Source organism: Eubalaena glacialis, chromosome 4 (genome assembly GCF_028564815.1).
Source record: "Eubalaena glacialis isolate mEubGla1 chromosome 4, mEubGla1.1.hap2.+ XY, whole genome shotgun sequence".
NCBI lineage: Eukaryota > Metazoa > Chordata > Mammalia > Artiodactyla > Balaenidae > Eubalaena > Eubalaena glacialis.
The window spans coordinates 31,115,946-31,143,124 of record NC_083719.1 but is presented as its reverse complement, the minus strand read 5'-3'; the positions used below and the strand labels follow the sequence as shown (position 1 = coordinate 31,143,124).

General features: G+C 37.2%; 1 protein-coding gene across 2 annotated transcripts in view; it reads right to left on the bottom strand.

The window, feature by feature from the left end:
- The window catches only part of WDR70 (WD repeat domain 70), a 316,512-nt gene that overhangs the window by 36,603 nt on the left and 252,730 nt on the right, over window positions 1–27,179 (bottom strand). For both annotated transcript variants that reach the window (XM_061187724.1, XM_061187725.1), the window contains exons 11-13: window positions 25,598–25,697; window positions 22,775–22,859; window positions 21,159–21,297 (exon numbers count right to left, since the gene is read on the bottom strand). In XM_061187724.1, coding sequence (XP_061043707.1) covers window positions 21,159–21,297; window positions 22,775–22,859; window positions 25,598–25,697 — 324 coding nt within the window. The remainder of the gene's footprint in view (window positions 1–21,158; window positions 21,298–22,774; window positions 22,860–25,597; window positions 25,698–27,179) is intronic.

The following is a 27,179-nucleotide window of genomic DNA, read 5'->3' as shown; positions in this document are numbered from 1 at the left end:
TTCATGTGCTCAACACAGAGATCTTTCTTCTCTGTGAAGACCAGAGAAAAAAGAGGGGGTGGGGGGCAGAGAAGAAGAAAGCACTTTGTGTACAAAAGGCAGTGTCAAGATTCCAAAACAGGAATTTTGGAATTACCCCCCTGCAAAAGTAAAAAGGCCACAAAAAATTCCAAATAATTTATTTCTGTGGTTTTGTTTTGCTTACTTTAAGTGAAATCATGGAAGCAAATAAGGAGAAGAGGAGGAAATCAATGAGAGAAATAAATTTATATTTTAGGACATGGTAGGAAAGGAACTATTAGGTATCTGCAACTTTATGTTATTTAAAGTAGTTGAATCCTCACAGCAACACTACAAAATTAGTTATCTCACCCCCATTTCACAAGAAGAAGAAACTGAGGCTTGTAGGAGGCTGGGTAACTTTCCCAAGGTCACATAACTTGTACACAGAGGAGCTGGGAAAAGCAGGGAGGTTTTCGCAACTCCAGTGCTCATTCCTTTATACCACCTAATTATGCAAAGGCCTGTTTTAGAAGACGATGGGGAGGAAGGGATGTGGCAGATTTAAAATCATCTCCAAACCCACCTGACCCAGAAAGAGAAGTCTTAGCAAGTTTATACTAAAAAGCAGATGGTATTACTAAAATCATAAAGGAAAAAGGAACTACTACCCCAGTTCACAAATGTTACTATAAAAGAAATCAATGCCTGCATAACATCTTAGGCATCCGTAATGCACATATCCAAACACCACCCTTATTCTACTTCACATGCTAAAAGAAGCCTAACATCCTTCATAATTTTATATCTTAATCATGATTATGATGAAACACCATTTCTTGATCCTTCGCAGCTGCTGACCCACACTGTAAAAGAAACTCCATCTGGTTTTTTCATGTTTGGTTTTTGTCACACAGTACAAGAATGGATAAGCTAACTCAGTGATTCCTTGGGAGAAGAAGCATTTTCCAAAATTTCAAATAAAGAGCCTAACACCTGTCTGGGGAGGAGACTTGTCACACAGTTTTGCACAGTTGTGTAGAGGCAGTCTTATGGTCGTGGACACCCTCAGGACTACCCAATACATTCGAAAGGCCATGTATATGCTGATCCCCAAAACTAAGAACACAGATCAAGATGCGAGTCCAAAGCAAATAAAAAGAAGGCAGATGAAAATGGAAAGGTACTGGAGAAAGAATTTTCTTTGGATCTGCACAAGCCCAAGTTTTATTTCACAGAGAAAGAAAAACTGCTTTCCACATTAAAATACTGAGCCAGGGAGGTAGAAGAGTAAGATGGGAAATCTTTAAACTCTTCCAGGCTATTTGTCCTGTCCTCCCAAAGCCTTGCTTTTCCCAAACTTGGATGATTTTGCAGCATGCATGGGCCATCGGGCTTAGTTTCATTCCTCTAAAGTTCAGGAAGCAAACCTGGTGAGTAAGCCTTAGTCTACAATAAATAAGACTCCTCAACACCCACCTGATCTCCATGGAGACATCCCTCGAATAAAAACGATTAAAGACATTTTCTCTGCTCTTATAAGTGAGCACGTGCCTATCCTTTTTTCCTCCTCCACATTCCTCCAACTCTAAGGAACTTCCACCATAGGGCCAGACTTGTAGCAATTATCACTCTTTGCTGGAAATCTTCTTAATCTTCCCCCTTCCCTGCCCCAAACAATTCTCTCTCTGATAAACCAGATAGAAGCTCAATGGTGAAAAGAAAAAAATGCCATGGCACTTTTATAAATGTACGGGTTGCTGCAAAAAAAAACAAACAAGGAAAAGTGTTGCTCTATTCCTGCCATAAATATTTGGTACAGATGCACAGATTATGCTTTTTAAAAACTGGTATCTAATTAACAAATTAAGTCCCACCAAACGGATGGAAAAATACATTTATTAAAATCAATTTATTTACAGCCTCTGCTCTAAAATTAAGGTAACTGCTCAAGCAGCAAAAATCTGGAACCTGGTAATTGTCCTTGGCACAAAATGAATCACATCTGTATCTGATAATAAACTTGCCTAAAGAACTTCATCACGAGAAAAAGATCTCAGAGAAAATGGAAGGTCTCTTGGGTAAGAAAATTAAATACAATTTTCTTCCTCTAATTCAAAACACTAAATGTTAGTTTGCTCCAATCTGCTATTTGAGAAGGACTTACAAAGGCAAAAAAAAAAAAAAGGCACAAATAAGGATTAAAGAAAATCTGGTAATTATTCTTATTAATGACAGTCTGGGAGCAGGAAACAAATAAGAGGCTGGAAGCTGGAGTTCACAGGGTGAGTGACACCAGTGATGGATCCCACAAGGCAAATACAACAAGGGGGGGGGGGGAAGTGACCGGGGGTGGGGGTGGGGGTGGGATGAATTGGGAGATTGGGATTGACATGTATACACTAATGTGTATAAAATGGATAACTAATAAGAACCTCCTGTATAAAAAAATAAATAAAATAAAATTCAAAAAAAAAGAAGCAGCGCTTACTGGAGGCACATTCCCAATATTCTTGTAGAACTTCCTACTGGTGGGCACAGGATGGATCAAGTGTGTCAAGATATGGAGCCACACAGGCTTGAGAGGGGCCTGGGGCACTGGAGCCTCAGGCAAGTCAGTTCCAGCAAAGAGTGGGTTTGTCTGTTATATCACACATTATCATCTATTATGAGGACCAGCTTGTGAAAGAGCTTGGGAAGCAGTACCTAAGGCCATCTCTCTCGATCTAATCTACACAGACCCAGACCCCTTTACCATTCTTCATTTATCAGTAGTTCGAGATGGGAATAAAGATAATAACCATAAATCTTTTCTTTATATAAATAAACAAAGCATAAATGGATAAAGCTTGAAATCCCTAACTACTAGATAAGAAATATATATGATCAGATCTTGGAAATCATCAAGTATGTAAAACCAAAAAATTATAGAAAAAGCTGAATCTTCAAAGATGAACTATACAGGATACGTAAAGCACTACTTGTCTTAATATAGTATAGGTAAAGATATTTTACAAATCATACTCTTTTATTTAGCCCTTTGGGGGTCTCACAACCCCTCATCATACAAGACACAGCATTATCTATCACTCCAAAAAAGGAAAAAACACTATCCTGGGACATGTGTTAATTATAGAAGTCTTTCTTCCCCACACTAATATAAATTGTGAAAGTCTGGCCAGAATTCTGATAGAACAGCCGGAAAACTTGTTACCAAAGATCGTTCATCAAATTCTGGTTGGGAGAGGAAAATCCGTGGTAGAAAATCCTACAAGACATATAAGTCCTTCACTTGGTCTTCTACCAGTGTGATGTAATATGGTGCTGGGTTTGGACAACAGAGCACTAGTCATTACTGTATTATATGTTTATACATTTTATAAAGAATAGCGTGTCATTTTGAACACCTACAAAATTTACATATCTGCAAAATCAAGTTCTCTTTTCTTGATATTTTATAGCGTCAAGTATGTTTCTCCTTCAGGGTTGTGCTATCTAGTAGGCGATTCTTCACCCAGTTTTGCCATTCGTGGCAATTATGTCTATACTAGGAAGTATAGATATGTTTAAATGCCAATTAAATAAAACACCAAACTCTTGTGTAGAGAAGAAAAAAAAAGTTTCTAACTAATCAAAAGGGAAACATTGACTGTTTCTATTGCTTTGAAGGACTAGAAATAGAAGCAAAATAGTAAACAGAAAACATTTCCATGAGACTGCTGACACCAAATAAGTAGTAGATGCCTTTTAATACAGCATGTTGCAGGGTTAAATGACACTAGAAAATGAATAAACTATTAAACTGGACAAGCCCTGCTTTTAGTCCTCATTCTTTGGCCTTCAATGATTTATGAAGCCTGAAGCAGGATGTGATAGGTTCTTCATCTAATTGTAACTCCCAAAATGAGATGACTGTCAGATAGATAATTATAGGAAAAGACAACTCACTATAGGTTTTGAATCTGGATTCCTGCAGTAAACATTATTTCAAAGAAGAAAATGTTGAATAGAGAATCTAAATAACTGCTCCTGAACTAAGAGTCTACTGGTTAAATTTATAAATTGTTCTTTTAAAAGAGACTGGAAATGAGAACAGAAATGAAATGATAAGCACATCAGAATTTGTCTTCTATTCTAAGGAAGAATAATGATTAGAATTTTGATAAAATATAGTGACAAATTCCAACAAATAATTTTTACTTCAAAGCAGACTGTGTTCTACAAAATAGATCCAGGAGACAGATCATATTCATTAACAGTAAAACAACCAAAACAAATTATATTCATTACAGTTTTAGATTACCAGTATTTTAAGCAGCCACAGTAAACTTGCTTCCTCCACTGAACTCAAAACATAGCTATTTTTAGTAAGTCTGAAAAAAGATCATCTCAAGTTTTAAAGAAGTAGACAATTAAAATTTGTACTTCTTTCATCAAATCTAAAAGAAAACATATTTATGCTCTGAAATTCCAAATTAATTAGAAAAAACTATTAACAAAAAACAAAAACAAGAGAAGCTGGTACGGAATAGGCCATTATAGTGAGTCCCGATAAGAACATGCTATAATAAAATATAACAAAAGGTAGAGCAAAATTAACAAATACATTTTCACCAAACACCTACCATGTGCCATATATTGTTCTAACCATAGGAATATAATGCCCTTCCCACCCACATGGCACCAAGGAGTCCCATACTCCAATTTGGTCACTGGAGAATCTAGAAATGTCTGAGAAAAAGAGTACCAAAGATAACAGAAGTGTTGAGAAAATATGACCCACAAGGAAATGTTAAAACAACAACAACTAAGTCTGGTTCACTTAGACAAGAGAAGACAGAACAGCAACTTTATAATCTTCAAGGAAATAGAGGATGTTGACCAGCTGTTCTCCAATTCCTTGAGGACTAGAGCAAAGGATGTGGGCTCTAAGCATGAGAATGTGAGCCTAAAAGTAATGAAAAAAAAAGATACGATGGTATGGGATTTCATAAACAGAAATGAACTCTTAGGGAGGTTGTAAACTCTTCTGTTAAAAGTCTAATTTTCATAGAGGAGAGTTGAGCCGTAGTCCTCAGGTAGGCAAGAAGATGGACTCTGGAAGATAATATTGAGACACGGAGCAACGTATGCCTGATGCCAGATGGCAGCTGATGAAGCAAAAGCCAGCAGCTTTGCCTGTGGCATAGTTATGTGAAGGGAACCTATCGCCAGTGTAGGAGACGGGACTCGCACTAGGATCAAAGACATTATTTTATTTCCTATAATATGAATGTCCCTGCAAATGTGCAGTGATCTTAGAAGCTTCCTCCTAGGCACATTTGCTGCAATTTGTACTATTTCATTATTTATTTCATATAGTTTTCCACCACAGTTATGATTTTTTTAATTAAAAAAAAATCTCCTGGTGCTGGGTGAGATAGAGGGATCACATTCCACTCAGTCTCTCCCTCTGAATGCAGTTATAAAACCTAAATTTCAGGATTCTAAAAACTAAATAGTAGTAGGTGGATTGGGGAATTAGCCCAGAATTCAAAGTATCACTGAAGCAGCAGTGAGTTTACTATTTCCCCACTCTGGTACTCCACCCTAACCCCCCCCCCACAATAAAACCTGTAATGAACAAAAGATCAAAAGTTTAAATTAAGGCAGCCTCAGTTCAACTGAATTTTCCTTTTGCCTCGGGCTTCAGTACGGCTTGGCATAGCACTGTTACTGATCCCATTTTTATTTAAAGCACTGGAATTTTACTCATCATGAATTTTATGCATTAATTCTTATTTTTTATAATATTGCATTAAAATGTTAATTTGCTTTGATTACTGAGTTTTTTGATACCTCCTTCAATTTTGTGCTTGAGTCTGACCCTAGTCCTGGCCTTGATTCAATCTATATCTCACTCTATTACACAAAGATTAGCTCAAAATAAACCACATACCCAAAATGAACCACATTAAACCATAAAACTTTTAGAAGAAAATACAGAAGAAAATCTGTGTAACCTGGAGTCAGTCAAGGAGTTCTTAGATGTGACACCAAAGCTACATTCTACAAAATAAAAAACTGATAAATTAGACTTTATCAAAATTAAAGTATTTTGGAGGAGCTTCAAGATGGTGGAAGAGTAAGACGTGGAGATCACCTTCCTCCCCACAAATACATCAGAAATACATCTACATGTGGAACAACTCCTACAGAACACCTGCTGAACGCTGGCAGAAGGCCTCAGACCTCTCAAAAGGCAAGAAACTCCCCACGTACCTGGGTAGGGCAAAAGAAAAAAGAAAAAACAGAGACAAAAGAATAGGGACGGGACCTGCACCAGTGGGAGGGAGCTGTGAAGGAGGAAAGGTTTCCACACACTAGGAAGCTCCTTCATGGGCGGAGACTGTGGGTGGCAGAGGGGGGTAGCTTTGGAGCCACGGAGGAGAGCGCAGCAACAGGGGTGCGGAGGGCAAAGCGGAGAGATTCCCGCACAGAGGACCGGTGCCGACCAGCACTCACCAGCCTGAGAGGCTTGTCTGCTCACCTGCCGGGGCGGGCGGGGGCTGGGAGCTGAGGCTTGGGCTTCCAAGGTCGGATCCCAGGGAGAGGACTGCGGGGTTGGCTGCGTGAACACAGCCTGAAGGGGGCTAGTGCGCCACGGCTAGCCGGGAGGGAGTCCGGGAAAAAGTCTGGAGTTGCCGAAGAGGCAAGAGACTTTTTCTTGCCTCTTTGTTTCCTGGTGCGTGAGGAGAGGGGATTCAGAGTGCCGCTTAAAGGACCTCCAGCGACGGGCATCAGCCGCCGCTATCAGCGCGGACACCAGAGACAGGCATGAGACACTAAGGCTGCTGCTACAGCCACCAAGAAGCCTGTGTGCAAGCACAGGTCACTATCCAACCTCCCCTCCCGGGAGCCTGTGCAGCCCGCCACTGCCAGGGTCCCGGGATCCAGGGACAACGTCCCTGGGAGAACACACGGCGCACCTCAAGCTGGTGCAAAGTCACACTGGCCTCTGCCGCAGCAGGCTCGCCCCGCACTCTGTACCCCTCCCTCACCCCGGCCTGAGTAAGCCAGAGCCCCCGAATCAGTGGCTCCTTTACCCCGTCCTGTCTGAGCGAAGAACAGACGCCCTCAAGAGACCTACACGCAGAGGCGGGTCCAAATCCAAAGCTGAACCCACGGAACTGTGCGAACAAAGAAGAGAAAGGGAAATTTCTCTCAGCAGCCTCAGGAGCAGCAGATTAAATCTCCACAATCTTGATGTACCCTGCATCTGTGGAATACCTGAATAGACAACAAATCATCCCAAATTGAGGAGGTAGACTTTGGGAGCAAAGATATATATATATATTTTTTCCCTTTTTATCTTTTTCTGAGTGTGTATGTGTATGCTTCTGGGTGTGATTTTGTCTGTATAGCTTTGCTTTTACCATTTGTCTTAGGGTTCTGTCTGTCCGTTGTTGTGTTTTTTTTTTTTTTAAATTTTTCTTAGTAATTATTTTTTATTTTAATAACTTTCCTTTATTTTATTTTATCTTCATTCTTTCTTTCTTTTTTTTCTCCCTTTTATTCTGAGCCATGTGGATGAAAGGCCCTTGGTGCTCCAGCCAGGCATCAGGGCTGTGCCTCTGAGGCGGGAGAGCCAAGTTCAGGACACTGGTCCCCAAGAGACCTCCCAGCTCCACATAATATCAAACGGTGAAAATCTCCCAGAGATCTCCATCTCAACACCAAGAACCAGCTTCACTCAACGACCAGCAAGCTACAGTGCTGGACACTCTATGCCAAACAACTAGCAAGACGGGAACACAAACCCATCCATTAGCAGAGAGGCTGCCTAAAATCATAATAAGGCCACAGACACCCCAAAATACACCACCAGACGTGGACCTGCCCACCAGAAAGACAAGATGCAGCCTCATCCACCAGAACACAGGCACTAGTTCCCTCCACCAGGAAGCCTACACAACCCAACTGAACCAAGTTAGCCACTGGGGACAGACACCAAAAACAACGGGAACTACGAACCTGCAGCCTGAGAAAAGGAGACCCCTAACACAGTAAATGAAGCAAAATGAGAAGACAGAGAAACACACAGCAGATGAAGGAGCAAGGCAAAAACTCACCAGACCTAACAAATGAAGAGGAAATAGGCAGTCTACCTGAAAAAGAATTCAGTATAACAATAGTAAAGATGATCCAAAATCTTGGAAATAGAATACAGAAAATACAAGAAACGTTTAAAAAGGACCTAGAAGAACAAAAGAGCAAACAGACAGTGATGAACAACACAATAAATGAAATTAAAAATTCTCTACAAGGGATCAATAGCAGAATAACTGAGGCAGAAGAACAGATAAGCGACCTGAAAGATAAAATAGTGGAAATAACTACTGCAGAGCAGGATAAAGAAAAAAGAATGAAAAGAATTGAGGACAGTCTCAGAGACCTCTGGGACAACATTAAACACACCAACATTTGAATTATAGGGGTCCCAGAAGAAGAGAAAAAGAAAGGGACTGAGAAAATATCTGAAGAGATTATAGTTGAAAACTTCCCTAATATGGGAAAGGAAATAGTTAATCAAGTCCTGGAAGCACAGAGAGTCCCATACAGGATAACTCCAAGGAGAAACACGCCAAGACACATATTAATCAAACTATCAAAAATTAAATACAAAGAAAAAATATTAAAAGCAGCAAGGGAAAAGCAACAAATAACATATAACGGAATACCCATAAGGTTAACAGCTGATCTTTCCAGCAGAAACTCTGCAAGCCAGAAGGGAGTGGCAGGACATAGTTACAGTGATGAAAGGGAAAAACCTACAACCAAGATTACTCTACCCAGCAAGGATCTCATTCATATTTGATGGAGAAATTAAAACCTTTATAAACAAGCAAGAGCTAAGAGAATTCAGCACCACCAAACCAGCTTTACAACAAATGCTAAAGGAACTTTTCTAGGCAGGAAACAGAAGAGAAGGAAAAGACCTACAATAAGAAACCCAAAACAATTAAGAAAATGGTAATAGGAACATACATATCGATAATTACCTTAAATGTAAATGGATTAAATGCTCCAACCAAAAGACACAGACTGGCTGAATGGATACAAAAACAAGACCCGTATATACGCTTTCTACAAGAGACCCACTTCAGACCTAGTGACACATACAGACTGAAAGTGAGGGGATGGAAAAAGATATTCCATGCAAATGGATATCAAAAGAAAGCTGGAGTAGCAATTCTCATAACAGACAAAATAGACTTTAAAATAAAGACTACTACAAGAGACAAAGAAGGACACTACATAATGATCAAGGGATCGATCCAAGAAGAAGATATAACAATTGTAAATATTTATGCACCCAACGTAGGAGCACCTCAATACATAAGGCAAATACTAACAGCCATAAAGGGGGAAATCGACAGTAACACAATCATAGTAAGGGACTTTAACACCCCATTTTCACCAATGGACAGATCATCCAAAATGAAAATAAATAAGGAAACACAAGCTTTAAATGATACATTAAACAAGATGGACTTAATTGATATTTATAGGACATTCCACCCAAAAACAACAGAATACACATTCTTCTCAAGTGCTCATGGAACATTCTCCAGGATACATCATATCTTGGGTCACAAAACAAGCCTTGGTAAATTTAAGAAAATTGAAATCGTGTCAAGTATCTTTTCCGACCACAATGCTATGAGACTAGATATCAATTACAGAAAAAAATCTGTAAAAAATACAAACACATGGAGGCTAAACAATACACTACTTAATAACCAAGAGATCACTGAAGAAATCAAAGAGGAAATCAAAAAAGACCTAGAAACGAATGACAATGAAAACACGACGACCCAAAACCTATGGGATGCAACAAAAGCAGTTCTAAGAGGGAAGTTTATAGCAATACGATCCTATCTTAAGAAACAAGAAACATCTCAAATAAACAACCTAACCTTACACCTAAAGCAATTAGAGAAGAAGAACAAAAGAACCCCAAATTTAGCAGAAGGAAAGAAATCATAAAGATCAGATCAGAAATAAATGAAAAAGAAATGAAGGAAACAATAGCAAAAATCAATGAAACTAAAAGCTGGTTCTTTGAGAAGATAAACAAAATTGATAAACCATTAGCCAGACTCATCAAGAAAAAAAGGGAGAAGACTCAAATGAATAGAATTAGAAATGAAAAAGGAGAAGTAACAACTGACACTGCAGAGATACAAAGGATCAGGAGAGATTACTACAAGCAACTCTATGCCAATAAAATGGACAACCTGGAAGAAATGGACAAATTCTTAGAAATGCACAACCTTCCGAGACTGAACCAGGAAGAAATAGAAAATATGAACAGACCAATCACAAGCACTGAAATTGAAACTGTGATTAAAAATCTTCCAACACACAAAAGCCCAGGACCAGATGGCTTCACAGGCGAATTCTATCAAACATTTAGAGAAGAGCTAACACCTATCCTTCTCAAACTCTTCCAAAATATAGCAGAGGGAGGAATACTCCCAATCTCATTCTATGAGGCCACCATCACCCTGATACCAAAACCAGACCAAGATGTCACAAAGAAAGAAAACTATAGGCCAATATCACTGATGAACACAGATGCAAAAATCCTCAACAAAATACTAACAAACAGAATCCAACAGCACGTTAAAAGGATGATACACCATGATCAAGTGGGGTTTATCCCAGGAATGCAAGGATTCTTCAACATGTGCAAATCAATCAATGTGATACACCATATTAACAAACTGAAGGAGAAAAACCATATGATCATCTCAATAGATGCAGAGAAAGCTTTTGACAAAATTCAACACCCATTTATGAATAAAACCCTCCAGAAAGTAGGCACAGAGGTAACTTTACTCAACATAATAAAGGCCATATATGACAAACCCACAGCCAACATCGTCCTCAATGGTGAAAAACTGAAACCATTTCCACTAAGATCAGGAACAAGACAAGGTTGCCCACTCTCACCACTATTATTCAACATAGTTTTGGAAGTGTTAGCCACAGCAATCAGAGAAGAAAAAGAAATAAGAGGAATCCAAATCGGGAAAGAAGAAGTAAAGCTGTCAGTGTTTGCAGATGACATGATACTATACATAGAGAATCCTAAAGATGCTACCAGAAAACTACTAGAGCTAATCAATGAATTTGGTAAAGTTGCAGCATACAAAAGTAATGCACAGAAATCTCTTGCATTCCTATACACTAATGATGGAAAATCTGAAAGTGAAATTACGGAAAGACTCCCATTTACCATTGCAACAAAAAGAATAAAATATCTAGGAATAAACCTACCTAAGGAGACAAAATACCTGTATGCAGAAAATTATAAGACACTGATGAACAAAATTAAAGATGATACAAATAGATGGAGAGATATACCATGTTCTTGGATTGGAAGAATCAACATTGTGAAAATGACTCTACTACCCAAAGCAATCTACAGATTCAATGCAATCCCTATCAAACTACCACTGGCATTTTTCACAGAACTAGAACAAAAAATTTCACAATTTGTATGGAAACACAAAGGACCCCGAATAGCCAAAGCACTCTTGAGAAAGAAAAACGGAGCTGGAGGAATCAGGCTCCCTGACTTCAGACTATACTACAAAGTTACAGTAATCAAGACAGTATGGTACTGGCACAGACACAGAAATATAGATCAATGGAACAGAATAGAAAGCCCAGAGATAAACCCACACACATATGGTCACCTTATCTTTGATAAAGGAGGCAAGAATACACAGTGGAGAAAAGAGAGCCTTTTCAATAAGTGGTGCTGGGAAAACTGGACAGCTACATGTAAAAGTATGAAATTAGAACACTCCCTAACACCATACACAAAAACAAACTCAAAATGGATTAAAGACCTAAATGTAAGGCCAGACACTATCAAACTCTTAGGGAAAAACATAGGCAGAACAGTCTATGACATACATCACAGCAAGATCCTTTTTGACCCACCTCCTAGAGAAATGGAAATAAAAACAAAAATAAACGAATGGGACCTAATGAAACTTCAAAGCTTTTGCACAGCAAAGGAAACCATAAACAAGACCAAAAGACAACCCTCAGAATGGGAGAAAATATTTGCAAATGAAGCAACTGACAAAGGATTAATCTCCAAAATGTACAGGCAGCTCATGCAGGTCAATATCAAAAAAAACAAACAACCCAATCTAAAAATGGGCAGAAGACCTAACTAGACATTTCTCCAAAGAAGATATACAGACTGCCAACAAACACATGAAAGAATGCTCAACATCATTAATCATTAGAGAAATGCAAATCAAAACTACAGTGAGATATCATCTCACACCGGTCAGAATGGCCATCATCAAAAAATCTAGAAACAATAAATGCTGGAGAGGGTGTGGAGAAAAGGGAACCCTCTTGCACTGTTGGTGGGAATGTAAATTGATACAGCCACTATGGAGAACAGTATGGAGGTTCCTTAAAAAACTGAAAATAGAACTACCATATGACCCAGCAATCCCACTACTGGGCATATACCCTGAGAAAACCATAATTCAAAAAGAGTCATGTACCACAATGTTCATTGCAGCTCTATTTACAATAGCCAGGACATGGAAGCAACCTCAGTGTCCATCAACAGTTGAATGGATAAAGAAGATGTGGCACATATATTTATAATGGAATATTACTTAGCCATAAAAATAAACGAAATTGAGTTATTTGTAGTGAGGTGGACGGACCTAGAGTCTGTCATACAAAGTGAAGTAAGTCAGAAAGAGAAAAACAAATACCGTATGTTAACACATATATATGGAATCTAAAAAAAAAAAAAAAAAGTGGTCATGAAGAATCTAGTGGCAAGACGGGAATAAAGACACAGACCTACTAGAGAATGGACTTGAGGATATGGGGAGGGGGAAGGGTAAGCTGTGAGAAAGTGAGAGAGTGGCATGGACATATATACACTACCAAATGTAAAACAGATAGCTAGTGGGAAGCAGCCGCATAGCACAGGGAGATCAGCTCAGTGCTTTGTGACCACCTAGAGGGGTGGGATAGGGAGGGTGGGAGGGAGGGAGACGCAAGAGAGAAGAGATGTGGGAACATATGTATATCTATAAGTGATTCACTTTGTTATAAAGCAGAAACTAACACCATTGTAAAGCAATTATACTCCAATAAAGATGTTAAAAAAAATAAAACAAAGTATTTTGCCTTGTAAAAGACTCTATTAAGATAAAGAAAAAAACAAGCAACAGACTGGGAGAAAATGTCCCCAGAACTTGGTATCTAGAATATATAGAGAACTCTCAAAATTAATAGTAAGAAACAAACAACCTCATTTAAAACTGGGCAAAAGACCTGAAGAGGCATTTCACCCAAGAGAATACAACCATGGAAAATGGACACATGAAGATATTCAATATCACTGGCCATTAGGAAAATTCAAATTATAACCACTCCACACACTTATTAGAATGTATAAAATAAAAAATGTTACAATACAAAGTGTTGGTGAGGATGCAGAGCAAGTAAAAAACACATACACTGTTGGTGGGAATACAAAATGACATTGTTAATCTGAAGATGACTTGGCAGCTTCTTATAAAAATAAATATACACTCACTATATGACCCAGCAAGCCTACTGTTAGGTATTTGCCCTAGAGAAAAGAAAACTTACATTCACACAAAAACCTCTATATGAATGCTTACAGCAGCTCCATCCATAATCTCCAAAAATTAGAAATAATCAAATGTCCTTTAGTAGATAAAAAAACTGTGCTATATCCATACAGTGGAATACTATTCAGCAATAAAATGTAACACGTTATTGATACGCACAACTAACCTGGATGAGTCTCAAAGGATTCTGCTGCAAGAAGTTCATCTAAAAAGGTTACACACTATATGAGTCCATTTGTATGACATTCTTGAAAAGTCAGCACTATAGTGATGACGAACAGACCAGTGAATGCCAGGGATAAGGAGTGGAGAGCGAGGGAGGGGGTAAGAGGGTGAGTATAGAGGGATGGCACAAAGGAGTTTTTAGGGGGTGATGGAACTAACTGTTCTGTATCCTGATTGTATGGATGGAACTACAGGAATACCTAGGGGTTAAAAATCACAGAATTGTACACTTTAAAAATAATAAAAAATAATCAGCACTAAGCTTGTTCCTTTCATTTTCCCTACGTAAAACATTTTAAGACTTGATAAGGTACATATTAACAGTTAAACCATCATGAAATTGGTGATTTCTTTCCTCTCTATTCTCACGTGCCTACAGATGAACACTCAACTGCACTCTTTAAATCCTGAGAACTACTGTCCTGGAACATCCATAGCATGATACCTTTAGGTCCAATGAAAAGTAATTTAATCACATCTTAAGGACACTAGCCCCATCCTGGACACTGTGAGGCTAACTTAGCAGGGGACTCCAGCTAAGTTCCAGTTACTGAATCTGAAGAAAGGGTTTAGTAAGTCAAATCACAAAAGTGGTAAAAATGCAATATTTTTTTCCATCATAACCCAATGGCATCTCTCTTCTTTGCTACTTAAATAAAACCTAAATGTCCATCAACAAAGGAATGGATAAAGAATGGATATGGATGTGGTACATACAAACAACGGAATATTACTCAGCCACAAAAAGGAACGAAACTGGGTCATTTGTAGAGACGTGGATGGACCTAGAGAGTGTTATACAGAGTGAAGTAAGTCACAAAAACAAATATCGTATATTAACGCATATATGTGGAATCCAGAAAAATGGTATAGATGACCTTAATTGCCAAGCAGACACAGAGACACAGACGTTGAGAACAAATGTATGGATACCAAGGGGGAAAGGGGTGGGGTGGGAGGAATTGGGAGATAGGGATTGACACATATACACTATTGATACTATGTATAAAATAGACAACTGATGGGAACATACTGTATAGCACAGGGAAGTCTACTTAATGCACTGTAGTGTCCAAAATGGAGGGGATATATGTATATTTATGGCTGATTCATTTTGCTGTGCAGTAGAAGCTAACACAACATTGTAAAGCAACTATAGTCCAATAAAAATTAATTTCTTAAAAATGAAAATATTCTTACAGAAAGTAGCACTGACCGTTGTGCTTCTAGACAGTAAAACATTGTCCTAATAACCAGGCTCAGGACCCTGGGAAAAGGTAGTGCTAGAAAAAGAACCTTGTAACCGCTGTGTTGGCAAATTTACACTAAAACTCCATCATCATCTATTTACTCCCAGGTTCCCTATCAAATATTCATATATCTCAGAAGACCAGGAAACACGTAGTGCTCACATACCCTTTTAGTTGCCGATGAGCAAATGCTCAATAAACCTATATTGAGTATATCGTCTTATCATTTGGCAGTGGGAAAACAGACATATTTTACTAAATACAAACATACTAATCAGAACCCATCTAGAATCTACATTGTTTAATCCTCCCAAGAAAGTGAATTTCATTAAGATGATATTGCTTTATTCAAAATAATACATAATTCAAAGCAACTGCTATTCCCTAGCCAACCAGCTGCCTGATTGCTCTTTAATAAAGGTCAGATAATGGAAAGCTAGTTAACTCAAAGCCCATTTTTTTCCATCCCCTTGTGCTTCACATTAAGAAGGTTTCACTATTATTTTAGAAAGCAGATAAATGCCAAATATAGTCTTTCTTTCAAGCTTATTTTCAGTTGGCATTTGCACTGCATATAGCTCAGGTTCTCTCTGTGTACTATTCCTTATGTGATCCTGACTGGGCAAAGACACCACTTGACTCCTTTATTTCTAGAAAACGCTTAAAGACGTGTGATTCGGACTGAGCTGGGACTTTATATCAGTAAAGACAGATCATTAGTCTATTCCCAGTACAAAATGGAAGAACAGTTGAGTTCTTCAGCTCCTTCAGAGACAAGCTTTCACAGGCACAGCTTCATTAATTCATTAAGTTTGAAGTAAATTCCCATATTAGTCGTTATCTGTATTCAAATATAAGAACAAAGACACATTCCAAAGCCAATTCTGAGGACTCCTTGGAATATCCATTAATTTGAATGACCTTTCTGCTCTCATTCACATGTACAAATAACATGGGGTGATTGTAGTCTGAAGAGTCAGCATGTCCCTTACACTTATTAATTAAGATACATAGCTAGATTCATGAAGGGTCTATTATTTCATGGCCCCATTATATCCATTTATACTTAATCTCTTCGGATTTAAAATATCAATATTCTCTCCTAATAAGAACACAAAAACTTTTTATGTGAAATGGAAGTGCTAATCCTTTCATTTTATATGTTATATGTCATTTTATATATTGACACATACAGCAGTTTTCTTAGACATCAAAATTCATTAATTTAAAGGTCATATCTGGGTATAATCTATGGGTAATGTGATAAGATATGATGTTTAGAAAAATAATGTGAACTCAAGTTCTCTTCAGAACTTCACCTAACTATATAAAGAAGGACAGACAGTTGGTATTTTTATGGAAATTTTTGTTCTTTTAAAGAAATCTCTTTTTTTTACACAATATGGACCTTACCTTCTCCTCAATATATGCAGTAGGCTATCTCTGTAATCGGATAAGTAGGTCTGAAATAAGAAACTTTCCCCACCTTTTGGTAAATATATAAACTATTACTTAATTAACAGAATTTTAACAATAATTATGTATTTTTCAACCAATACCCATGATAATAAGGGGCAGAGATACAGCCTGTAGGTAGCTAGGCAGTAAGTAAGTAAGTGTGCATAATCCAGATTTCATCTCCCACAGGAAAGGGATATTGCAGAGAACAAGTAGTGGTAGAAAGAAACAAAACTCTAAGATAATCCTTGTTCTTTGCTACCTATTCTCTTCAACGGTTAAAAAACGTTCCTAAAGATAATCAAATATTCTTTAGATGATCACAAAGGAGTTTTTTCCTTCCTTAAAGGACCTTCACTATTACCTTTCTTACATGGGCACCAGGATTCTCAATCAACTTTGAAATGCCTAAGGCAGTCTAGTTGAAAATGCCGAAGCAAATTTCCCTTCCCTTCCCTTCCGTTCAGTAGCCATGCTAAATGCTATAGCTATGTTTTAAAAATAAAGGTTTAGTTTTTCTCTTTCTTCTCTTCACTTTGTTCATTCAGTGTTTACAGAAACAGAGATCCCTCACCAAACTACGTAAACAAACAAACAAATTAGAAGAGAAGTTGGGACCAAGTGTGAAATTTCTGGCTGTTTTCCTTTCCACCTTTTTCTTCTCTCTACACAAGGGAATGTCTGCTCTCTCTTAAATTATTGCCCAAAGCAACTGAGGTGAAGAGGCCACCATCTTAATACCAGGTCAAAACAACTTCATTTCACTATGCTTGGGTTAAAGAGTATAAATGGTAATATACTAGTACAATTGCATAAACCACGGCCCTTGATTTATATTAGTAAAAAAGGAAATTCTATTAATCATTTTGCAACAAAGTATAGTTTGATGAAAAATCACTAAGCTAATAATAGTTTTAAATGTTATTTCACAGCATTTCCTGAAATAACTGGAACTTTGAAAAGACAAAAATTTCTATGTTTCTTCTAAACATAATTACCTTTTAAAAAAATGATAGGTCATCTCCAAATTACATTTAGTCCATTCCTTCTCTCCTATGCTTTTTCACATAAAATAGAGTAATGGAAGCTTTTTACACAATATATAAACATTCTAGGGTCCCATCTACACAAAGACAAAGGTGAGCTTTTAAATTCAAGATCAAATTATATTCTGGAATTTATCTTAGAAAAGAGGCTAAGCACATTATTCAAATTACAACGAAGTAGATGATAAATGAGGATATGCATTTTTTTTTAAACTTGAGGAAACAAAATTGGACTAGGAAAAGGAAACACCTAAAAATAATTTCAGCAGAATTGTAAAATGTGTACAAACATCACACAGTAAAAATAGTAAATGTTAAACATTTGTCATCTCCTAGCGAAGAGTGTTGAGAGTCTCTAAACTGAATAGAGAAAGAAAAATTTTCAGAGCATATGACAATGCAGAGAGTGTAATTAAAACCATTTTTAAAGTTTGTTTCAAAACTAAATACGGAAAATATAATTGTTATATTTTAAAAAGCTATTTATTGTGAAGATTGTAGGACAGTTTTTAGTTATTAGGAAATTAATTGTATAGATTAACATTCCCTAACTGAAAACAATGTTTGGCTCCCTATATATATTGAGCTTGGCATTCCAGAATATAACTATCCAGGGATTTATTTAGTTTTAGAAAAGGGTGTGGGAAAATGCAGTCAATCATACTTTACTGAAGTAAATGGCTTTAGGATAGACCTACCAGCACCACTGCCTGTGCCTAGTCAAACAAGCAAACAACTAAATGTTGATATTAAGAATATGAGATGCTGCCTTTTAGCTAAATTAAAACTCAATACAGTAAGTACCTTATTATAGCAGAGTGTGGTATTTCCAAAAGAAATGACAATCATGGCTTTTAATGACAAAAATACAATTAAATAAAAGAGGTGTTTTTTGGCCCTTCTAGCAAAGTGTCCACCCTCTTTATCCATCCCAAAGAATGAATTTGTTTATTTTTCTACCTTCCAAGAAGACTTAAAACTTGAGAAAATAGGGATCAAAGGGGCAGTTTAAAGTCCCTTTAGCATACCGTTCTACAATATAAACAGAAAACAATGCTGTCTGATGTTAACAACCAAGAAAAGACAAACAAATCCTAAATCAATGATTTAAAAGGCCACTTTAAGGTGTGTGGTTTTGTCCCTATTTGAAGTTCTCTCTTCATCCATCTATTAAAATGGGTCTCAAAATCAGTTTTCTGACTTTTCTAAGATAATTCAATATATGATAAATTCTGTTTCCTTAATGATCTCACTCTTTTCTTTGTATCTCTTCACTTGCTCATCCCTTAAATGCTCTGGTTTCCTAGGGCTCGTCTTCTCTATCCTTCATGCCCTTTCCGTGATCAAACTAATCAGCAACCAACATTTCAACTATGAACTATAAATACTCCTCCTAAAACTGTGTCTTCTTTCTTCTAAGCACCAAAGTTATCTACCCATCTGCCCAGTGAACATCTCCACCCAGAGGTCCTAAAGGTACTTCAAGTTCAACATACCAACAACAGACTCGCTGTCTTTCTTCTAAAACCTGCTTTCTTTTTTTCTTTTAATTGCAGGGAACACTGACCCAGTCTCCTAAATTATACATATACAAATAAATACTACGTCTTGTAAATCTAACCTTCACACTTCAATAAAAATCAACATCTAAGACCTGGATCTGAATATGTCATTCCTTTGCTTTAAAAAAAAAACAAAAAACAAAAAACCATAAGATAAAGTCACTTTATTATGGTATACAAAGTCAGTATACCCTGTCATCTCTAGATACTTCTCTCCTGCCTCACTCTCCAAAGACACACCTGTGCTCTACAGTATGCATTACTTGCACTTCCCAAGTATACCATTCACTCATTCAATAAACAAGCACCTTCTATGTGCCAGGCACTGTTCTGAGCATTGGGGATATTGCAGTGAACAAAACAGACAAAGTTTCTGCCCTCATGGGCGTACATCCTGGTGGAAGCAGACAGACAAAAACAAATATATAATAGATGAGATGGTGGTAAGTGCCATGGAGAAAAACATCTAGTTAGAAAAGCAATTCAGAGCAACACAACAAACAGTGTGTTCTGTACACTTATGACATCCACATGTCTTTAATAAAAGTACAATCATACTTCTATATCCCTTAATTTAATTACATTTCAATTTAAATTATAATTTAAAAACACAACCCCATGAGTAATACTGAGATGTATAGTCGTTGAGAGGCATTAAAAACAAAACAAAACAAAACCAGCTTACTTCTGGAACAACCAATTATAATAATTTTATTTTTTGAGATTAAAGTTGATAGAGTCAAGAGTGTTTTTCTTTGATTCTAGTGTTTTAGTTGGCTCCTGGATGCACCCAAAAAAAAGTATTATTAGTGTTGGCACATTTCAAATTATGTCATGAGATTAGAATCTATAAATCTTAAGTACTCATCTAGAATTAGTCTCATTGTTAGTTCATTGTCTCTATACCATGGTTTCAAATTTAGCGCCTACAGCTTAAGACTCCACAGTAATATTAAAACATTAGAGACAGAAGCTTTTTGCTGGTGATTTAAAAACAGTTGTTCAATTGTCTGAATCATTTAAGTACATAATATGTCTCAACTGTTTACGTAGAGCTGAAACAACCGGAGAAACCTACATAAGAGCACTGTTTAAGATACAGGATATTACTAAAGGATTTGACTATGAGCCAAAGAAAATTTGCACAGACATTAATTGGCCTGTTTCATACTCGAAAAATAACAATGATTTGCCTTACCATCTAAATAATAATACATACTTTCAAAGACTTTAAAGGAACTCAGATTTTCCTCTGGGAATCTTCACTATTATTGTATTACGTACAGCTCCAGTCTCTAGACATGAATGAATGAATGAATGAATGCACGCATGCTGGTGTTTTAGTGCTTACATAAATATGTAAACAAAACTAAAGGGGGGTTTTTCGGATGTGGAAGTTAAATCTGAAATGTTTTAAACTTCTAATAACTAAATAGATATTAACCTCAGTGGAAGCCGAGTCTTACCTTAATGACAACTCTAACAAGGAGAATTCTGTCAAAGTTTTCAAACAATGATACACTTCATCACATCCTGAGGGCATAACGTTTCACTTCTGTCCATAATCCCTGAATCCTTACAAACATGCACATTGTGGGAAGCTCCTTTCTGTATGCTACATGAAGATCAGCTTCTTCTCTCCTCAAATTGGTTGGCAGAGCGGGTAAACATCCCAGGCCCAGCTGAAATTCTGACTAAAGTGTGGGCCTATAGGAAATATTGGGTTGGGGAGGGAAAAGTGTAGATAAGCCAGTCTGCAATGTACTAATAATTCCTGTGTTGGAGAAAAAAAGCAGCTACCACTGTACTGTAAGGGCAAGAACTTACATTCTATTTCAAAACCAAAACCAAAACCAAAACCAAAAATGGCTAAGAGGCAAACTTCACTTCATTCTCAAGGCTGGGAGGAAAGAACACACATACCGCATCTGTGATGTCTATTTCATACACCCTTTGGAAAGTCCTGCGCTCAAAGAAAACAAGTTTGCCGCTGCCACATCCCCTTTGAACAGACGTACCGGTGACTATGAGTTTATCATCTGGACTGAAACAGCAGTCAGTCCTACAGACAAAAAGAGTTTATAAGTATAGGCTTACGACGCCACAACAGTGCAGTGATAATGAGTTAAAGTATAAACAACCTCACTGTAATAAGAGACAACTCTTACATAGGGTTTATAGTAAGTCAAGCACTTATATTAATTCACTTAATACTCACAATAATCCTATGAAGTAGATACTATTATCCCCATTTTACTGATTAGGAAACTGAGGCAGGAAGAGGTTAAATAAACCTTGTCCAAGGTCACAAAAGTAAATGGTACAGCTGGGATTCGAACTTAAGACAGCCTGACTCCAGAATCTGTGCTCTAATTTCTATACATTATAATATCTTTCAATGTAAATAACGTGTGGAAAAACCTCAATATAGACATTGACCCTGTCTATACACAAATAGACAGTATATGACTAATGTCTAAGTAGTGATTATTTTGATCAGTTTGGGAACTATTTTTATCAGCACTACCTCTCAAACAATTTGAGTTTTGTCAAGTCAAGCACCATGAAATGAGGAGCAGCTTGTACCGCTGGAACCTAATTGATGGCTGTGATTCAACAGCTCTTGTGATGAGAGGTCTGGCCACCTGACTGTGAATAATCTAAGACATGAGCCAAAGACGCTATCTAGTTAGCATTACTTGCAGCAGGCACAAGGCTCAAAAAATTCGTATCGGCTATAAATTCATGTTTGTTTATCCATCTGTTTGTTTTAACAGATAAATGCCATGGGCAATAGACTGTGTCAGAGTTAGTGCTCTGATATTATACAGCTTCCTCCATTTGCTGCTTCCATTACCTTCACACTCTCCTTCTTGGTCATTATTTAATACAGATGAGAAATTTTATTTCTACCAAAATAGAAATTTTTGCTTAGGCACCAATTGTAGGACTTAGAGATCAAATCCCAACCTCAGCTGTTTGCAGAAAAATCTTTAAAGCTTCAGTTATCAACTTAGTAGAATGCAGATAACAGTGTTCAGCTACCCAGAGCAAGACAGTTTGAATAAGTGACAGTTACCGAATTATTGATTGAAATGATGATAAGAAAAAATTGAGAAAATGACATATAATATTCAGTAACTATGAAGAATTGCTTTAATGGTATGAGGATTCAAATTTTAAAAGAAAACAAATAAAAGACAGGCCTACTCTGTCATTTATACACTATTAAAAGAACAATTCAACCCTTTAAAATGTTTTTACTACCCCAAGACCTACGTATGCATACAATATATATATTCACACACACAAATACATGAACAGCCATCATTTCAACTTCAAAAATAAAATTTTATATTCTGAAGAATGTACAAAATGAAAGGAAAAATAAAAATTCATCTTTCAAAAAACCTATTTCAATCACTCTTCAAGTCCCTTTTCTAGAAAATCTAAGACACATACTATAAATTAACATGAAGATGAAAAAATTACTTTTCCATTCTCTTGTGCTTATGGAATATTAAAAATATGCTACTTACATTGGGAACATGGTGGGAAGACCCGAGGCTGAAAAAAGTGGCTTATTAAACTGTCGGATGTCCCATAATTTTACTGTATCATCACCTGATAGAGGAATGAGAAAGGGGAAAAAAAGGCAGAAAGTAAATTTTGCAAAAAAGAACCAGCCCCAACTTTAGAGTTTGCAAAACTTAGTGTATAACTATAAGAAAAGGAAGGGAGAGAGGGAGGCGGGGGAGGGAGGGAGAGAGAGAGAAAGGAAGGAGGCAGGAGGGAAGGAAGGAGGGAAGGGGATGCACATAACACATTTTACTTTTTAACTAGGGAGCTTGAGAGCAGTAGTTGTGAGAACAGTAGAAAGATACATGATAATGAACTAGCTTCCTAGAAATTACTTTCCAGATTGATGTAGCATCTGCAGGCTGGAAGGAACCCTGGAGAATCTTCTTTAAAGAGTGACTTTAGAGCAGATGGTAGTTTCCCTGTGGTATATTTGAGCATAACTTGACTTCTTAAGAAGATATTAATTTAGCAACCACCAGGACTGAAAATAGTTCAGTTCACAACAGATTCTTTTTCCCACTAGTGTGTGGGTGAAACTACCCATTAACATTAATGAGAGTGAGCCAATGTGATTCCTTTCCCTCCAGTGTAACTCTATCTGTGGCTATCATTCTTCACCTTGCTGGGGAGTATAGCTTTTCCAAGCCATCTAAAGTATAATTAATATTCTTTAAAGAATCACTTTTGAAGTATTTCTATAGGGCTACTAACTAATTCCTGTTCGTAATGAAAGCCAAAACTCATGTAAGTAATATCTTTGCTGTTCTTTTTCCCCAGTGTCCGCAGCTGAGACCTGCCTCAACCCCCTGGGTCCAATATGGAATCAGTACCAGATGCAAGTGAGGTGAGTGGCGAGTTCAATAAAAATCCCCATTCTCTCCCCAGCAACCCTGACTCTGAAACCCAACTTTTGGCAGGTGCACTAATCCACAACTGGCTGGATTGGAGACCTGCTTATACTGGAAGAACTTTGTAAGACTCGCCTTTTTGCTTTTAGTCTTTAAAAAAAGGTTACACATCCTCACAATCCTCAAACAATAAGAAAACATTAATCTGTATTAAACAGTTTAGTTAACCTGGCAGGTTCTGGAGCTAGCAGGAGGACCTTACAACACTCTGGGGACTCTGCTGAACAGAGAGACTTCCATCTGGTATATTCTATACATCCAGGAAGGAGAATGGTGGAATACAGTATACGTGTTCTGTTGACGACATGTTACCCAACAGCTAGTATAGGACGGAAGGGGAAGGTAAAAATTATCACTAAAATGGCTTTGACTGAAATGGAGTTAATCCTATACTTCTAAGGCAGTAATAATCAACTGGGTGGGGCTGGGCTATTTCAGAATCCTCCAGGAAGAATTTTCAAAGTACACTCCTCTGTTATTCCCCTCTTCTTTCCCCACTCTACCTCGGAGATTGGGGTATACCACTCTAGAGGTGCGAGAGTGAATGTGAGAATTTCCTAGTGGAGGATTTATCATTTTGAAAACCTTCCCAGGGGATTCAGATACATTCTTGGGGTAAGAATCACTGATGTAAGTACAGAGTATAGTACATAGTCTTAATTAAGAGTCATCTTAGGACTCAAAGAACAGGTTAGAATTGATGAACCAAAACATATATTTTATACATATCCATCTTTGCCATGTATACCGTAAATAGAAAATACATGTGCATGTGCTTTGATTTTTTAAAAATTATGTAAGTGAGGGTAGTTTGGGTATAATATATCAATATAAGGCTTCCTTGGAAGAAAGAGAATCTGGATGGAGTTCCCAAGGGTAAACGGGCACGGACCAGTTAAACTGAGGGGAGAGCTGTGCCAACTCTATGTCCTCCTCACTTCCATACCCTCTACATCAGGCTGTAAATTCTTTCAGGAAAGGAACCCTGCTATGATGTCCACAGTTTATGCCAAGCACCTAGCATAATGCTTAGCTCAGATCAGTTGCTCAATATACAGTAAAGTGAGTGAATGAATGACTAAACTCAGCGCTGCTAGATTAATTTGGCCTGTGGAATAAAGACTAAATCCTTTATGTGATATTTAAGGCTATCTGTAACATGGCTCCAACCTACTTACCTTGATTCTTTTCTCTCCCCACAAATGGGCCTACTGGAAGATCCTCAGTCACGCCCCATACTTCCCCCTAATGCTTTGTTCATAAGCTCCCCTCACTATTTTATTATTTCCTTCTATCAGCATACTACTTATTCACGTGAGAAAGATTTTGCAAAAAGTTAGAAACAATCTCTATTCAACCATATGAGTGTGGATAGGTAAACTTACAATGCGACCACATAGAATTACATAGCTATTAAAAAAATAACATCCAGGTATACAAATTTTTTTTAACTGAACTGAGTTAGTGTTTGAACTGCAAAAAAAAATCAATGGTCAGAAAATAGAAGAGTTTGAAATACCAGACCCAGAACTATAAAATGATATAGAAAGAATATAGAATATCATCTACAAAAGTCCATAAGGTAGAGGCAATGGTCATCCTTGCAGGCTCCAAACGCTGATGGAATTTGGAGCTAAAATGAAAACTTAGGCAAAAAAGTACATATTTTCTAAATTTTACTTGATAATTTTAATAAAATAATGTTGCCAAGTTGGAAATGCATTTTAATGAAAAAAACTAGACTGGCAAAGGTACATTAACAAAAGCACAGCTAGCTTTACTAAGCACTAGGATATTAGTGTGACATTTGTTAGAGTTACATACGATCATTTTATATATAGAAACATATCAAAAAGAAAGCTTCTAACCTACCTCCACGAGAGGCAAGGACATTACCATCATAGGAAAAAGTCACGCAAGAAGTATCTGTGCCCGGGTCATGAGCTTGTTTATAGTGGAATTTAGGATGAACCTGTTTGCAAAGACAAGCAAAGTGTTAACATCTCATCTGAATTCAGATGAGAACATTTTTGTGGCAAGAATATTTTACTTTATCATCCAAAAAATGATATATAGCTACATGAAAAATATTAATTTCACCTGATGATAGTTTTCTTATTTTGGAAAAGATTTCAAAGGGCTTTTAAAAACATCCATTTGCTTTAATAAGCGAAAAGAAGAGACAAGGTTAAGTTCTAGTAGGAGATATTTTTCAGACTACCTTAGCAAGCTCTGAGCAACACAAGATTAGCACCGCATTTAGTTCTTCTCATTATACTTAAAAAGTTTTGGGGACCATTTCCTATAGTTATCTGAATAAATATAAATAAAAATTACAAATGAACATATTATTAACTCAAAACTATCACTGTATTCCTAGTATATGCCAGAGACTGTGCACATGGTTGTAAGTCTTGAACTATCTTTAGTGTGCCTGTAGGATAATGTTGTTGATGATGATGACGATAGCTAGCCATTACACAATGCTTACCATACCCTCCTAGGCACTAAATTCTTTTACTAACTTGCCTATGGTGCTCACGTTCACTCTAGAAGATTATCGTCATTTTACAGATTAGGAAACTAAGCACAGAGACTTAAGTACCTTGTCCAAAGTCACAGAGCTAGTAAGTGGTCGAGCTAGGAGTTTGAACCAAAAAGCCTACTCTTAAACACTATCCTATACCCCCTCTCTACGGATGTATGTTATTAGTCTTTTTACTTGCAATGTCACTTCTGAACAGTTAATGACTTATAAAAGTAACTCTACTACACTAATCTTGCCACCCATTTATGATTCAGTAACCAGAACAGGCCAAACACTAGAGAATCAATTATCCCAGATCCACCAGGCTGGATAATTACACAGTGAATGGCCAGGGACATTACTAGTGATGACAGCATGTAGGTCTCTCCTGACAGCCACAGGTATAGGAATACAAATGACCCATCTCCATCAGTATGCAGCAACCATAACAAAGAATGAGTCACAAAACAGAGCTCACGTACATTAGCCTCCCAATAATATCCCCAACACTCCATCACTGAGCTTTCACCAAAAAGTTTCCAGTAATGATGACACACTACCTCACAAAAGCAAGCCTTCAAAAAAAAAATTGTATATATTGAGTCAAAATTGTCTTGTCAAATACATCACTTAACTCGGACCTTCTGTTTTAATAAGGACCAGAGCTTCCTTGGCCTTCTGCGGAGCTGTTACACTCAGATTTCTTTTCATTATATTCCTAGGTTAGTTCTAATGATTCTTGTGTCCCATTGTCACAATTTAAATTTAAATAAATTTTCAGAAGGTTAAATGGTAAAAAATAAATAAATAAATAATAAAATTGTCTTCTCTCTTCCTCCACGTGACAGTCTTAGAAATTTATATTAAAGACAGTAATCATGCTTTCTCCTTTCATGGATATAAATAATTCATTGATTCATCTTTCTT